The sequence below is a fragment of the Carassius gibelio genome, chromosome B7 (genome assembly GCF_023724105.1).
Source record: "Carassius gibelio isolate Cgi1373 ecotype wild population from Czech Republic chromosome B7, carGib1.2-hapl.c, whole genome shotgun sequence".
Lineage (NCBI taxonomy): Eukaryota > Metazoa > Chordata > Actinopteri > Cypriniformes > Cyprinidae > Carassius > Carassius gibelio.
The window spans coordinates 14641714-14656460 of NC_068402.1; the positions used below are offsets into that span (position 1 = coordinate 14641714).

General features: G+C 39.2%; 1 protein-coding gene across 2 annotated transcripts; it reads left to right on the forward strand.

The window, feature by feature from the left end:
• Nucleotides 1-301: 301 nt before the first annotated feature.
• golm2 (golgi membrane protein 2) lies at nt 302-14504 on the forward strand. Of its 2 annotated transcripts, XM_052561640.1 has the most exons (10): nt 507-1866; nt 7447-7501; nt 7763-7865; nt 8010-8100; nt 8186-8327; nt 8424-8507; nt 8643-8954; nt 9902-10030; nt 10930-11097; nt 12466-14504. In XM_052561640.1, exons 1-10 carry the CDS (start codon nt 1540-1542, stop codon nt 12540-12542), a joined length of 1488 nt encoding a protein of 495 aa, XP_052417600.1. In that variant the 5' UTR covers nt 507-1539; the 3' UTR covers nt 12543-14504. The 2 variants fall into 2 exon arrangements, with proteins under 2 accessions (XP_052417601.1, XP_052417600.1); XM_052561641.1 differs by lacking the exon at nt 10930-11097 and having other exon boundaries at nt 302-1866.
• Nucleotides 14505-14747: the final 243 nt, after the last annotated feature.

The window sequence follows — 14747 nt, forward strand, 5'->3', positions numbered from 1 at the left end:
CAGGTTTATTTCAGGTTTATCTTGTTTCAGGGAAAATCCTTGTTCAGCCGCGTTTGCACTGCTCAATATCTTTTTTTCAGTTTCTAATCTATTCTAAGGGCCCTTGGTAAACCAGACAGGGAGGCTTTTTATTTGTTTCACTACTTGTTTAATTTGCAACTAACATTACTTGTGTAAATCATCTGTAGATGTAAGTGGCTCTTACACTTTATAACCTCAACTAGCTGATATTTTCATTTTAAATTAAGGCATTATATATATATATATATATATATATATAGAAAATAGAAAAAAAAAGACATCTAAAGAGAAACGATATAATGAGCAACATCCCGGGATAGGTAGTGCAAATGCAACGTTCTTGGGCAAATGAAAACGTTATTTATTGTGCCGTATATTCCGCCTTCTCTTATTATTTGAGCGTCCAATTAAAATTGAGCGACAGAAGCAGTTACGCCGACAGCCAATCAGATACGTCTAAAGTGTACGGTTGTATTCACGGATTGGTTGCTGTAGATGTCAATCACGTTCCTCTGTACACCTTACACGCTGGACGACATTTGTGGCTTTTATCGAGACGTCCAACCTGGCAGTTAGATATATAACAAGATAAGGACACGATTTCGTAAAAATCTTTTGCTGATACGTTTACTTATGCGCGGACGTACAAATACACGGTGTTTGCGCATGCATTCTGCAGGACCGAGAACAGAGGAGGAAGGCTGGAGTTGAGTTAGTATAACGTAAGCGAACTCTAAAGCTAACGGTGTATGAATAGTCTAAACTAGCCTGCATGGAATTGCATTCAGGGACGCGTTAAACGCATCGTTTCGGTTTGTTCATACCGTGTTGTGCTTGTGCAGGAATCAGGATACTGTAAAGCTGGCCTTGCTGGCGGTGTCAGATGTAACGCTAACGGTCTAATAGCCTATTAGTACATTGTTGTAATAGATGTGTTTACATGCTCAATTTCGTGTTGGCTTTGAGTGTTGAGAAGAAATCGGTATCGCGTTGTTGAACTGATTTCCCGCGGCTGTTGCTCCACGCTTGCTACTTTAGCGAGGTTATAGCTAACAGCCTACAGCCGAACCGTGCATTCAGAATTGTATTTATCACCCGAGCATGACGGCAGATCTCCAGAGATGACCGTAACCGAATAAAAATGCGTAATTAAGTGCTGTAGAATCAGTCGGAGAATGGAAAGCTCATGGCTGTGTGCCGTTAGCTCGCTTCAGCTCTCATAGGCCACGTCGCCTTGCGTGTTGATGTGTTTGATCCAACGTTACTGACAGTGGCGTTGCTTGAATGCAAACAAGGAAAAGCTTGAAGTCGCCAACTGTGCGGAAGGGATAAGGAGGAACCGTCAAAGTAGTCGTGTTTTCAACTTCAGGACACTTCAAGGTTGCTGTAAGCCTATTTGGGAACAACAGAAATCTTTCAAGATAGATAACTTAGCGGAGCAGTACGTTAGTTTATTGTTTTTACGTGCGAGACTCACAAAGCTAGAGTTCGTGATCTGTGCGCCTCTTCGATTACAAGATGATCGGCTTCGGCGCGAATCGACGTGGAGGTCGCCTGCCGTCCTTCATCCTGATTGTGTTATTGGTGATTTTTGTCATTGTGTCGTTCAACTACTGGAGCGTGTCCACTAAACACGGGCGGCTGCTGGACGAGCTGGCCGAGATGCAGACGCAGGTGAAGCGCACGGACGCGGCGCGCTCGCGCCTCGAGAAGAGAAACTCCGAGCTGATGATGCAGGTGGACACGCACCGGAAACAGATCGACCAGAAGGACGGAGACAACAGCGTGCTGGAGAGTAAGCTGCAGGCCAGGGATGCGCTGGTCAAAGCCTGCACCGATGAGAAGGTTGGTGAGGGAAAAGGAACAAGAGGGTTTCATTTATAAAAACAGGCACATCAGTACTGTGCTGTATGAGGTGAACATGTATTAAAGATTTACATTATGTCTGTTTCCAGCCACTGTCATGCCTTAAATCCTTGCAAACTATTGTTTTGCTTGGGTACTTCTGACAGAACTGATCAGGGGTTTTCAAACATTACAGACCTCCCACCCAGACTCTGTCAACATGGGACCTTGATTTCCTCAGTAACACTTAATTTAATTGACAACTTTCATTATCATCACATTTTATTATAGTGAAAGATCCGTTTGTCGTCCAGACTAATACACTATCTGATATTTGGGCATTTTTAAGGTTTTTGGCATCTTTTTCAAATCCAGTTAACCGGTGGTTGTGAATTAAATAAATATTGCATAAACCTGTTTGTTTAGCAAATGCACAAAGTGTTGACCATGAGTTGAGAACGTCATTATGCTGAGCTGACCATTGGCCACTGCTATATAATTCTTTTCAGAGTTGCAGATGTTATGCAATTGTGAGGGAATTCAGTATATTTATCTTCAGTATGGATAGATGGTTAGAATAATGACTCCAGGTGGCATTATCTAAAACAATGACTAACCATGGCTGCGGTTTCCAAAATGATCATAAGTCTATGTTGATCGTAGAACCAATTGTCTCCAATGGAGCTACGATCAATTTAGGATTACAGTGCTTTTGGGAAACTCGGCCATTGCAAATGTCTCTCTATTATGATCAGTGCACATAAGTCTGTTTGTTTAGCCCTTTCAGCATTTGGAGAAGGTTTAATTATTTCTGGTGTTGCTTAGTTAATGCAAACAAAGTTGTGTAGGTGATTGTCTTAGTTAATAGTGCCTTGCTTCAGGAAACATTCAGTTTTTCCGGCAGTATAGTATGTTTCACTGATCAATTTTTATTTTATTTTTATATACCGTGCATTTAAAAGTAGATCACATACTTTCTCAAAAAAAGTTAACAGTTCCCTTTGTTCCTGTTCTACTAGTTGTGTCTGCAGATAAGACAGTTTCCTTTTGTGTGACAGACGGCAGCACTGACTTTTGCTGTGCTACTTTACTTTCATTGAAACAGGAATAAATACAGGCTTCCCATAAAAATTCTGTCCACAAACTATATATAAAATGTAAAAATATGGGCGTTCACCTTTAAAATGTTTGTGTTAAGTTGGTCTTTTTAAGTAAAGAATGAGTGTCTTGATATACTGTATATCTCCACATCATTACACTAAAAACGTGAGCAGACAGGACAGAGAGCATGCTGCTCTTTATGGATTCAAGCCGTGGGCATCCCTGTGGTTGTGTGACACAGCTGAGAGCTCATGGTCAGGGCCCATCTGTGTGCCCAGGGATGAAAGCACACCCCACGCTCCTTCATGTCTCCAGGTCTTCCCATACTGCCCTCTGTCTCTCTCTTTATTCTTGATATTATATCAACATAACTGCTGGGTGTGTGTTGTTACTAAGGGCTAGAAAGCGGTCATGATTGCTTATTTTGTAAATAACTTTTAGTAGGAATATATATGTGAGAGTGCTTTAAATGGCATTCATTCCATTTATTGTTCTGTAGCACTTCTGTCTCTTCTCCATTGTCAGTAAATGGATCAATTGCCTTGGTTATTGTGAGAAGAGGGTGAAGTGGAAGATGTCACTTTTGCAGAAGCTCGATTTTGAGACTCATTTCTGCCTAGGTTTTGTCTACCTGGAAAGGGGAATGGGGTTTATGAGCATTGATATTCCATGTGCATTTGGATGCCCTGTACTTTTATAGATTGATGCTGTGCTGCAGCAAATGTTTGGTCAAATTGCTCGCTCAGGCCCCTTTACAGATTATTACCCTTTCACGTTCATTGCCTACAGCAGTACTTGTAAAATGTGTTCTTGTTTTAGGAGGCACCCTGAAGCTTTGCAACCTTGTACAGACTGAATTAACTGAAAATGTTGATTTATACCATGCGTCCTGATGTATTTGGCTGTATGTTAGCCATTTTTCTTTAGTTTAAGTTCCCAGTCACACTTTAGTTTACCAATTCTCACTATTAACCTCAAACTAATGTCTTGCTTGTTAATATTTAGTAAGAAAATCATGAAAAAAAGTACATTATTTGCTATAAAGCCTTGCCTTGTTAAACATTTCATATGCGTGCTGTTCTGATATGCTTTTTCCAGTGCATACACCTGAAGCACGCACACATTAAAAGCATGTCAAATTGCTCCTAATTACTGAACTAAATTTTGTATCGCATCTGATTGCGCTAATACTGTCTAAAACACACAAGGTGTTCATATGAACACAGTTGCTTATGTCTTAAGTGAAAGTAAACCGTTGAGAGAAACACTGATGCATGCAGCTCTTAAAGGGACAGGAGATGAAACATGCTGCTGACTTTTATTAAAGGGATAGTTCACCCAAAAAATAATTGTCATCATTTACTCACGTTGTCCCAAACCTGTATTAATTTCTTTCTTGTGCTAAACACAAAATAAGATTTTTTGAGTAACCAAACAGTAGTTGGTCCCCATTGAATTTAATATAATATTCAACAGAAAAATAAACCCATTCAGGTTTAAAACAACCTGACAGTGAGTAAATTCTGGTAGAAAAATAAAACACTATAACAGAATTGACAGACAGTTGACAGAATTTTCATTTATGTGGTAAACTTTTCTTTTAATGTTTTTAATGTTAATTAAACAACAAAACGCAGAGGAAAAAATCACTCTTGACTGAAGAATTGTAATACATTTGATTTCATTAGAATCAATGTGCAATTGATGTGTACAGTGTTTCACTTTTTATATTTGTTAATTCAATAAGGCTAAATACACATACTGTACCTGAAAAATAAAGCTTACATTTAAGTGTCAAATTTTATTCCTTTCATGGTGTCATTTTATACTTTGTCCATGTGTCATTGGTTTAGGAATAGGATCTGTTCCCTACTGGGAATGTCATCCTGTTTCCTGTCCTGTAAACCAAAGGTGGAGACCATATGCACACACAGACACACCTATTCACTCATCCTTTCCTGTTCACTTTTGCTTTGTGCTCGGTCCAAAGAGTGTTAACTATTAGCATTGCCATTCATCTCAGTGGCAGTTGCTCAGATGATGTGTGCAAACTTAAGAGCACGCCACCTGTATAGCTGGGCCATTGACATGTCAAGGGCTGTCCAGTGAAATATAATATAGTAATTCATATGTAGTTTGGGAATAAAATTGGTCTGAAATATTGATTGTAGTGAACAACTGTCAATGAAGAAACATGGGTTTCTTTCTGGGCAGTAGCAACCCTATTACGAAAGATCATCGCCTTTGGATCTTCAGGTTGTTTATGATGGGAAAAAAATCAGCCATATTCTTTTTGAATTATTAATCGTTCCAGTAAATGTTTTATGATGTAGGAAATAGAATGAAGCTGTGAAGCATAGGACCCTTTACAAATAATTGATATCTCAGTAATGAAGCTGTTTCTGAAGCTTGTGGGCTACTGGAGCTGAATTGCAAATGTTAGCAGAACTGAACCAACCCAGTTTTGATGTTACAGATATTTCTGTTATTATACATTTTGTTGTCAGTTTTCAAACTGTGTATTTAAATATTGTGGCACCATTTATTTATTAAATTTTATTATTGATTTATTCGCTTTATTAAACGGTATGATAATTTTCACCTATGGGTAACAATAGGTGTAAAAATAAGATGGTTATAGAAAATGTACAACCTGATGGGTCGAAGTGATGGAATGATGAATATTTGTACTAGAACTTGCAACCAATGGTATTTGGATGGTATGCTGATCAATCTGTCAGCATGGTCAAGTGTTGACTTTAAAAAGGAGAGTGAATGTGAAGTAAACATGAAATCAAAATGGGCCCTCGCTATTTTAATACATGTCCCTGGTGTAATTGTGCACTATCCCTTTATGAAGGTTATTTCAAATAGGAAATCTCTCGCTTCCAAGTACTTGGTTCCATCTTCGTATGTAAAAGCCACTTCTTATTGACTTTAGTTTTATTTAAGGTCCTAATTGTTATGGACGAAGATCAGTTCTTCAAGTCCATGGATCTGTGAGTGGTTGTTGCCCTGAGCCAAATATTGTAAAAGAGTGGCAGTGATGCAGTGAGCTCCTGTTACTCTCTCACCTGCTGATGAGAAGGGTGCTGAGAACGGCTGTTTGCTTCACAGGGTGACATTGATGCTTTAATTACTGACCTCTGTCCTGTGTGTGATTCCTCCATTAATTTCTACTTTAAATCGGGTGACTGATCAGCATATTAGTGGAATCAGCAGTAGAAGTGTACTCCTAGTGTACGGGTCAGTGTAAGGTCTGGCTTTTAGTTTCCAGTCGGTAGATGCCAGTTCAGCAGCTGTCACAGAGATGAATAGGAATGCAGTTTTCAGTTTTCTCTAGGTATTATATACCTCTTTGGCTTCATTGTGCCTGAGATTAACTGCAAGCCCCTGCATCCTTTTAGGTATCAAAAGAGTAATAGATGGAGGCTTTGGTTTGGAAAACAAACACACTGGAGGCTCAGAAGTATTTAGGTTGAGCATGCATAGACATTGAGCTGAGCTAGTGTGAGCAGTGTTAGTGGGTTCTGCAGACACACAGTGCAGTAGACTGCTATTTTATTTTTAGGACTGTATTTCCTTCTAATGTTCTGTCGGTAGCAGTAGCTCAAGGCTTATCAGTCCCCTGTGCTCAGTCCTTATGTCCGTTGCCCTTGCAGCTTAATTTGCCTTTCTGACTATCATCTTGTCTTGTGCTTTGAGCCAGCGCTCTGATCTCAGCTAACTCAAGCTCTGACTGTGTCCACGTCCCCCTCAGTGAATTTGTCATCTTGATCACACTTCCCTCTGAGCTTCCCCCTCTCAATCCTATCGCAAAATCACAGCCGCCTCTCTTACAGCAGTAAAGCTCTGGAGATTGAATTCTCTTACTGTGGATCATTGAAAAGGAATTGGACAACAATACTTTTTGACCCATGAAAGAGCTGATGCTGAAGAGTGTAGGCAGCTTCACACAGTTTCTCATGGGTTCAAAATGACCAGGGGATGGTTTGATTTTATAAATAGAGAAGAAAAAAAAAGTAATTAGTAAAGTGTTGGTTTTCAACATTAATATTATAATAACATTATAGAAGACTAGAGTATTGGATGCTAAAAATTAAGGTTTGCCATATAAATAATCAAACCTTGATTATAGCAAAACCTTGATTTTTCATTTTGGAAATTGGGGGAAAAAGTAAAATGTAAGAAAATATACATTTTATATAGATATATAAAGACTGCATATAAAACAAATATCATATAGACAGTTATGTATACGGTTACATCATTTACCATTTTACGCTGTATTCTGTTCATCCATTTTGTATGATTTTAAATGGCATATAGTTGTATTTGCTTTTATGTATTCAAGTCCGTTTATTTCTGACTAAACACTTAAAATCTTTCTGGCAGGAATCATTGTATATTCTACATATATAATGTTTGTAAAATATTGCATTCCTGGTTTCACCCTTTTTTTCTTTGTGTGCTTTCCAGAATAAGATGCAAAATGATGTCGGCGCCCAGATGTCAGAGATTCACAGACTGAAAGGTAAGAAGTGCTCACTAGAGGGTGCTGCTTCCCAGCATCGCCTCTGTGTTAGTGGAACAGGGTTGTGGTGGGGTATGCAAGGGATGTACACCACTATTTTTGTACATTTTCTGATACAGTCTTCTACTCCACACTGATCTAAACAAATTATGGTAAATCATGGTTGGCTGATATTTTCATATTGTGATGTTTTGGACTGCCGATCTAATGTGTGTGTATGTGTGTGTGTGTGTGTGTGTGTGTGTGTGTACACATTTACAGAGCAGGTAAAGGAGCTGAGGCAGGAGGTCATCCGACAGGAAGACCAACTGAGGGAAGTGCGGAAAAACAGCACCCATTTGGAAAAGAAGCTAGAATATGAGAGGTGAATACACACACTGGTGGACCCCCACCCAGAAAAAAGGGTCTTGTTTTCTATGCCCTTCCATTCCTACATAAGGGATTTGTTAAAATGTTAGACTAGTTGATCATGCAAATGTAAATCTATTATATAATATGTGCATTGCAGCTTGCAGTGTGGCCAACAAATAGCCGAGCTGAAGGCAGAATACGAAGAGAGCAAGAAAAGAGTAGAAGAAGAGGCAGCAAAACTCAGACAGGTGGGATATGAATGATTTGTTTAAACTGCAACTTGGCTCCACTAACACTATATCTTACATAAAACAAAAAATGTCTTCATTGCAGAGTTTATTAGAGAATCGTAAAGTGGACACAGGGGGTCAGCAGGTGGAGATGGATCTTGATCAATCCATCAAAAGAAAAGAGGACGACGCTGCAGAGCACCACACAGTGGCTGCACGGCGAAATGATGGCCCACTTCTTAAAGGTAGTAGGAAAAGCCTCAGTGAGCAGATGCATAAACACTTTGGCTGAAAGAAAATCTCATTCTTTTGCTTTTCCCCCCCCATCACATACACTCAAGATGATATGGGTAAACCTGGTAGCGATGCTGGAATGCCTGGCATTGAGGACAGTGAAGTAGGCAAGATAGAAGACGCACATTTTGGTGAGTATCACAAATTAAAAGATTTATATAAACTACACAATAGTCATCTTGCTGATGAGTAACAGAGAGAAAAAACACTGAAGCATGCAAAAAAGAAAACTAATTACTTCATATTCACATTTCATGTTTCTCCAGCCCTAAAGAAGCCAGCCATCACGCCGCAGAAACACATGGAGCCCGCGGAAGCTGCAGCATTGCTGAAGGAGGAGAGGGCAGGGTTTGGGGCTGGAGCTGGTGCTGGTGCCAGACCAGGGGATGATTTGGCCCGCGGAGAACCGCTGGATCTACCGGACATGCCCCATGATGAAAACCTGCATTTGGGGAACAACGACATACCTTTGCAGCAACAGCTTCCGAAGCCGGTGGCGGACAAACCCCTGCTGTTTGACAAAGATAAGGCAGCCATAAAGGCAGATGAGTTTGGGGAGCAGCGCAGACAGCTGGGAGGTGAGAGGTCATGTTTTATCTGTGCTTATATTTCTTATAATAACACCTCTCTATTGTTTGTTGTCTTAGAAATATGATGCAGGACCCAGACATATACTGTATTTTTCTGACTATAAGTCGCACCTAAGTATAAGTCGCATCAGTCCAAAAATACGTCATGACGAGTAAAAAAACATGAGTCCCACTGGACTATAAGTCGCATTTATTTAGAACCAAGAACCAAGAGAAAACATCACCGTCTACAGCCGCGAAAGGGTGCTCTGCAGTATAGAGCGCCCTCTCGCGGCTGGAGACGGTAATGTTTTCTCTTGGTTAATTTCTCTCGGTTCATGTCAAATTAATTTTGATAAGTCGCACCTTACTATTAGTCGCAGGACCAGCCAAACTATGAAAAAAAGTGCGACTTATAGTCCGGAAAATACGGTACTCAAACACATAGTTGTAAGGATTCCATTACTGCATAATACACAAGGTAGAACTGTATTAAAACGACTCTTCATCGTTTTCTGAAATTACTTTTATTCATACTTGTTGGTTGTTGTTGTTGTTTTTACTATAGATGCAATCTTTTTGCATCAGTTTTCTCAATTTCTGGATGATATTACTAAAAGTTTTTTTTTAAACACTGTTTTGCTCACACACCTTCAGACAATGGAAATATTGTTTTTTTTTAATACTGGGAAAGCCATGTAGTAGAGATTCTGTTCTTTAATTTAAACAATTCTTTCATTATTACTGTTTTTTTTTTCTTGCTTGGGAGAAACTGCCCTGTTTACATCTTTCTTATTTTCTATGTGACCCTGTCATTAATTGAATTTTAAATTTTTTATTTAAACTGTTTTTTCACATGGGAATAATGGAGATTAGAATCACACCATTAAGTGACATCTACTTACAGAAATATAATATTTTAATATCCAGTACTGTGTCTGTCCTTGTTTCATTAGCTGAAGGTTTAAAGGCAGAGGGAGTTGGACTTCCTCCTCCTCCTAAACCAGCTCCGGGCCTTCCCAAACACATTGACCAGCACAAGGCCAGGGACCTTGCGCCTGCTGACCTTCCACGTCATCGTCAGAGTGAGTATTAAATTGTATAAAGATATCAAGATGAAGCTTCAGCTATCCACTTGCTTAGTCATGACATCAAATACTGTTTCTGGGTCCAAGCCTCTTCTAAAATCAGCATTTTGGGGTGTACTAAAGCACAGTGTTAGTGGACCCAGAAGCTGTGACACGTGACTTTATTTTCAAATATTCTCTTATGTGGGAGTTTCCATAAAGGTTCCGTAAAGAGCCATTTGGCTACATTCATGTCTTTAGGCTCTCCCATCTTAAAAAATAGCTCACACATAAGTCGTCTTTCAAAACCTTATTTTATGCTCTGCTTGGAACAAAAAATTATGAATGTTCAAGCTGCTTCGGAATTACCAAATTGCACAAGTTGATGGTAATTCTCACTCAAGTTTTTGTTTCCACTTAAGAAAAATAAAAATGGTTTAAAAGTGACACAAGGCTGAGTAAATGATTTTCATTTTTGGGTGAAACATTCTTTTAAGACTCTCTCTGGGGTTTGATGCAACAGAATCTGGTTCTCTGCTGATTACTGCACTGCCTGACTTTGCTCCGCCTGCTAAACTCCTCCACACCATCATGTACCCCATCCCACCTAGCCCTCCTCTCTTCTTTGTGAACTCCTCGACCACCAGCTCCATTCCTCAGTTGTCCTCAGTTGATTTTATTTCCTTTGGGCCTAAATTATGGCATAAGCAATTACATTCCATGTAGCTTCATTGTCCTTTCTTAGCTTTGTATTCTAGTGAATATGCTTCTGATCTGTCTGCCTTTCTGTGCTTTCGTTTACTATTCCCTTAATGTCCTTCTTTCCCCATCTTTTACTACTTAGAATTTTTGCTCCGTCTTTTCTTTCCCCTTTCTTTCTTGCTCTTTCCTGACGGGGCCCTTCTCTGCCTCTGCAGGCCGTTTCTTTGATGAAAATGAGTCCCCTGTAGATCCGCAACACGGCAATAAGCTGGCGGACTATAACGGAGATGATGGCAACGTGGGTGAGTATGAGGCGGACAAGCAGGCCGAGCTGGCCTACAATGAGGAAGAGGATGGTGATGGTGGGGAGGAAGACGTCCAAGGTGAGCCAGGGGGAATGCGACTGCTTTGCTCTTCCGTCTCCTCTCCCTGTCCCTTGTGCTGTTGCTGTGCTGCTAAATTAAGCTGCTGGTTCAGTCTTCATGGGCTCGCAGCATACTGAAGTACTGTCAGTGTCAGCCCGTTTGGCCTAATGCTTGAAAGACTTGTTGAAGGGGTCAATCAAGGAGAATGCCCTCACCTCAGTGTGCTGAGAGCATGTGTGAATGAGAGAGAAAGTTATGAATGTGAGCTTTTTAACCTTACCGGACCTTGTGGTTATGAGACTGAACCTTCTCTCCCAGCATGCCTCATTCCAGTCATTGTCTGTACTAATCAGCATGCTTGTGTGTAGAGTTATTGTGTTTTCGGTGCACGTGACACCTGTGCCATCAACACCACAACACCTGTGTTGGATCTTTTTCACCAGGGATTTGACATTTTAAAAGAGTTGTTTTGAAGTCACTGCTGTTTAGGCTTGTAGACTGGGCCATCTTAATGCATTTTGCTAGCATCTCTATCACTTATCTCTTGTGACGGTTATAAACCATATGTCTCTTTGGCCATGTTCACAATGGAAAGTCTAGAGAGTGACCACTGCATGTAAGTGCAAGAATGAATCCTGTACTTTTCTGTTCCGTATGCATACACCATGGGCTGCATGATATTTCTAAATAACAAGTATATTTGCAATAACTCAAACAATTTGGTAATTTGAAGTTTTCTGGTCGATTATAACTATATATAATATACCATATTAAGAGTTAATAAATATTAAATTACATTCTAGGATTTGACATTTATAAAAAAAAAAAATTATTCAAAGTTGCATGAAAACACTGCTGCTCACTTTCAGAAGTTGTTGTGAAACTTGTGTTGGTAATATTTTTATTTTTTAAATATATTTAAGTTGAATTAATTTTACACAGACCATTGACGTGTATTGCACATTGCATTAAGTTAGCGCATATTGCATGTCTTTAATAATATGCAGCCCTATATTATATAGTAATAACCATAGAAACATTTTGGCAGCTGAAAAAAAAAAAAACTGTGACCGTTTTACTTGACATTTTTGACAAAAGTTACCATTTGAAATTTGTTAGCAAACAAAAAGAATATTTACGATAGGCTGTAAAATCGATTAATTGATACCGAATTATTTTACAGCCCTAACTTGCAGGATTCAGACAATGTGGTTGTCACTCCCAAAACTTTGCAGTGTGTATGTGGCCATGGTAGCGTTCACTATTATTAGTTTGAATGTGCATAGGCATATTTGTCTTCACCCATGAAATTTAGGCTAGTTAGTTAGTCAGCCATTGTTGTAATTGTAATCACTGAATTGTAATTATCCATGTTGTATCTTTCAGACGATGAAGATCGGGAAGCTCCAGGTGAAAGGGTTGTGGATTATGGAAAGCGACATCAAGCCATTGACGTCCTGTAGTGAAACCTCTCAAAAATCCTTTACATTGAGCTTTGGATGCTTTTGACAGTGAAGTAGCCAAGCCAGGAAAAGGAACTTTGGATTTCACCTGCAATTTTGGTATCATGATAGGAGACATTCAGACTATTCAAACTATTTCATTGTCTTCAGAGAGGAACGAGTTTCAGTGGTTTCGGCTGTGAAATCAGTGAATGCAAATAATTTAAATCAACTTAAATACGACAGTGATTTCATGATCTGCTGCAAATGTTTGCTTGCACATGACATACTTGGAGCATATTGTTTTCATGTTTGTTTTTTTGCCCCCATTTGTAGCACAGGTCTATCCTAAATGGGATTTGGAACTAATATATTATACAAATGTTTTTTTTTTTGGGGGGGGATAATAAAATAGCTTCTCCAGGGACTGGGGGACACTACTGTGAATAGATAATAGAGAAGTACTATTTCTCTGTTAGATTAACATAGTGGAACATATTGATACTACTGGTGTAAAGGACCTCTACAACACCAGGTTTCCCCCTTTTTTTCTCCTCTCTTTATCTTTTTTGGAAAATTGTTGCTAAATCGAAGTATAAACAATGGGAAGTTGCTGTTCAACTTTTTAACATCGCTCTGGCTCATAATGGCACCAATTGGTCAGACGTGTTTGTTTTTTTTGTTTTTTTACTACTGTTTCTTATTCTGAAGGAGCACTCAAAAGTGCACATGGAGTCTTGTAAGGACATTGTTGCATGCAAAAGGCAGCATTTGTAAATCAGCCAGTAGATCATCAAGAAAATGGAAAAAAGCAATACCCCAGACTAAACTCATCACAGCTGTTGGCCTGCTTCCTTTCTTACTGGTAGCTGTACAGTACATATAAGGAGAAATCTGAGTGTCAATGAATGCTGTAAAATTGTTAAACTCTCAAAAGGACATAATGATCATAGACCTAACTGTTTATGTTTGTTTCATAACTAAGCAGAATTTGGTAGGGTTGGCATACTGAATGTACTCTTATAGCTTGTGATTGTTTTTGAGATCTGTCACATGGATGTTTGGGCTCTCTTACACAGCTGTGCAGTGCAATCTAAGTATAACAATTAACAAAATATTCTAGATTTCAAATAAACTGGTCCTGTTTTGGGAAAAGTACAAATCCTATCACTGTGACTGAAAGGCACAATATGTATTTTTTTTTTAATTCCCAAAAAACACTAGAACAGGCTTCTATATTTAGCTGACTTGTGTACTTCTAATATCCCAAATGTTGTGAAGAATGTTTAAATCCAAATTATTTTAAATAGTGACTCGTTCCTGGTCATTGCGTCACCTGCCAAATGACATCATGCAAACTCGATTTCCGGTTTTGTTTTGTAGACTACATGGATCACCAAAGGCGCTTTAATAAAACGCAAAACATAATATAATGGTGACGACCGCACAGAGGAGCATTATAACATAACTTTCAAATGTATCTAGTATGGTATAAAAAATAAAAAAAAAGTGTTGCTATACCGGAAGAAGCGGGCGCCGTCGACTGTGGCATAATAAAAGCTCTGCTGCTTTCGAGCCGTGTGTCACGCTTATCCCACATTAACAGTTACTTCAGCGTCTTTGTTTCGCTTTGGCGGCTTTCAGCCTCACCCTGCTTCTACTACGACGTTAATACATCTTTATTACATTAGCTCATCCATGAACATGAGTTCTGCCCGAGTCCCGTCGGATTGCATCAGTTGTGGGGATGAAGACGACAACTCCCATGATCCCACACTCAGTCACGGTGTCATCAAACTACTTCTTTGTTTGTTTTGAATTCGCGCCCTCTAGCGGCGACATCTTACATATTGTGCCTTGAAGTCTAGAAAGTAGTAGCATCAAGAAGAGCACCCAGAAATATTCATTCATTTGTCCCAGGCTGCTTTACAAACATAAATGATTATATTACGGTAACAATAAAATGTTTCTTTTTTCTGTAAAGTATTACTGTCTGTTTGCATTAAGAACGTTTATATTTGTGCCAAAGATTGACGATCTTTCAAAATATTTTGTTATAAGACATATGTATAAGGAATGCCTTTGTATGACACGATGGCATCTAACGTGGAATGGAATTCGCTTAATTCAGGAATACACAGGCATTCCACCGAAGTGCTTAGTAACGGTATTGCCATGACAACCAGAACGTGCCTTTCCTTCTCATATCATACTCTGCGCTCGTTC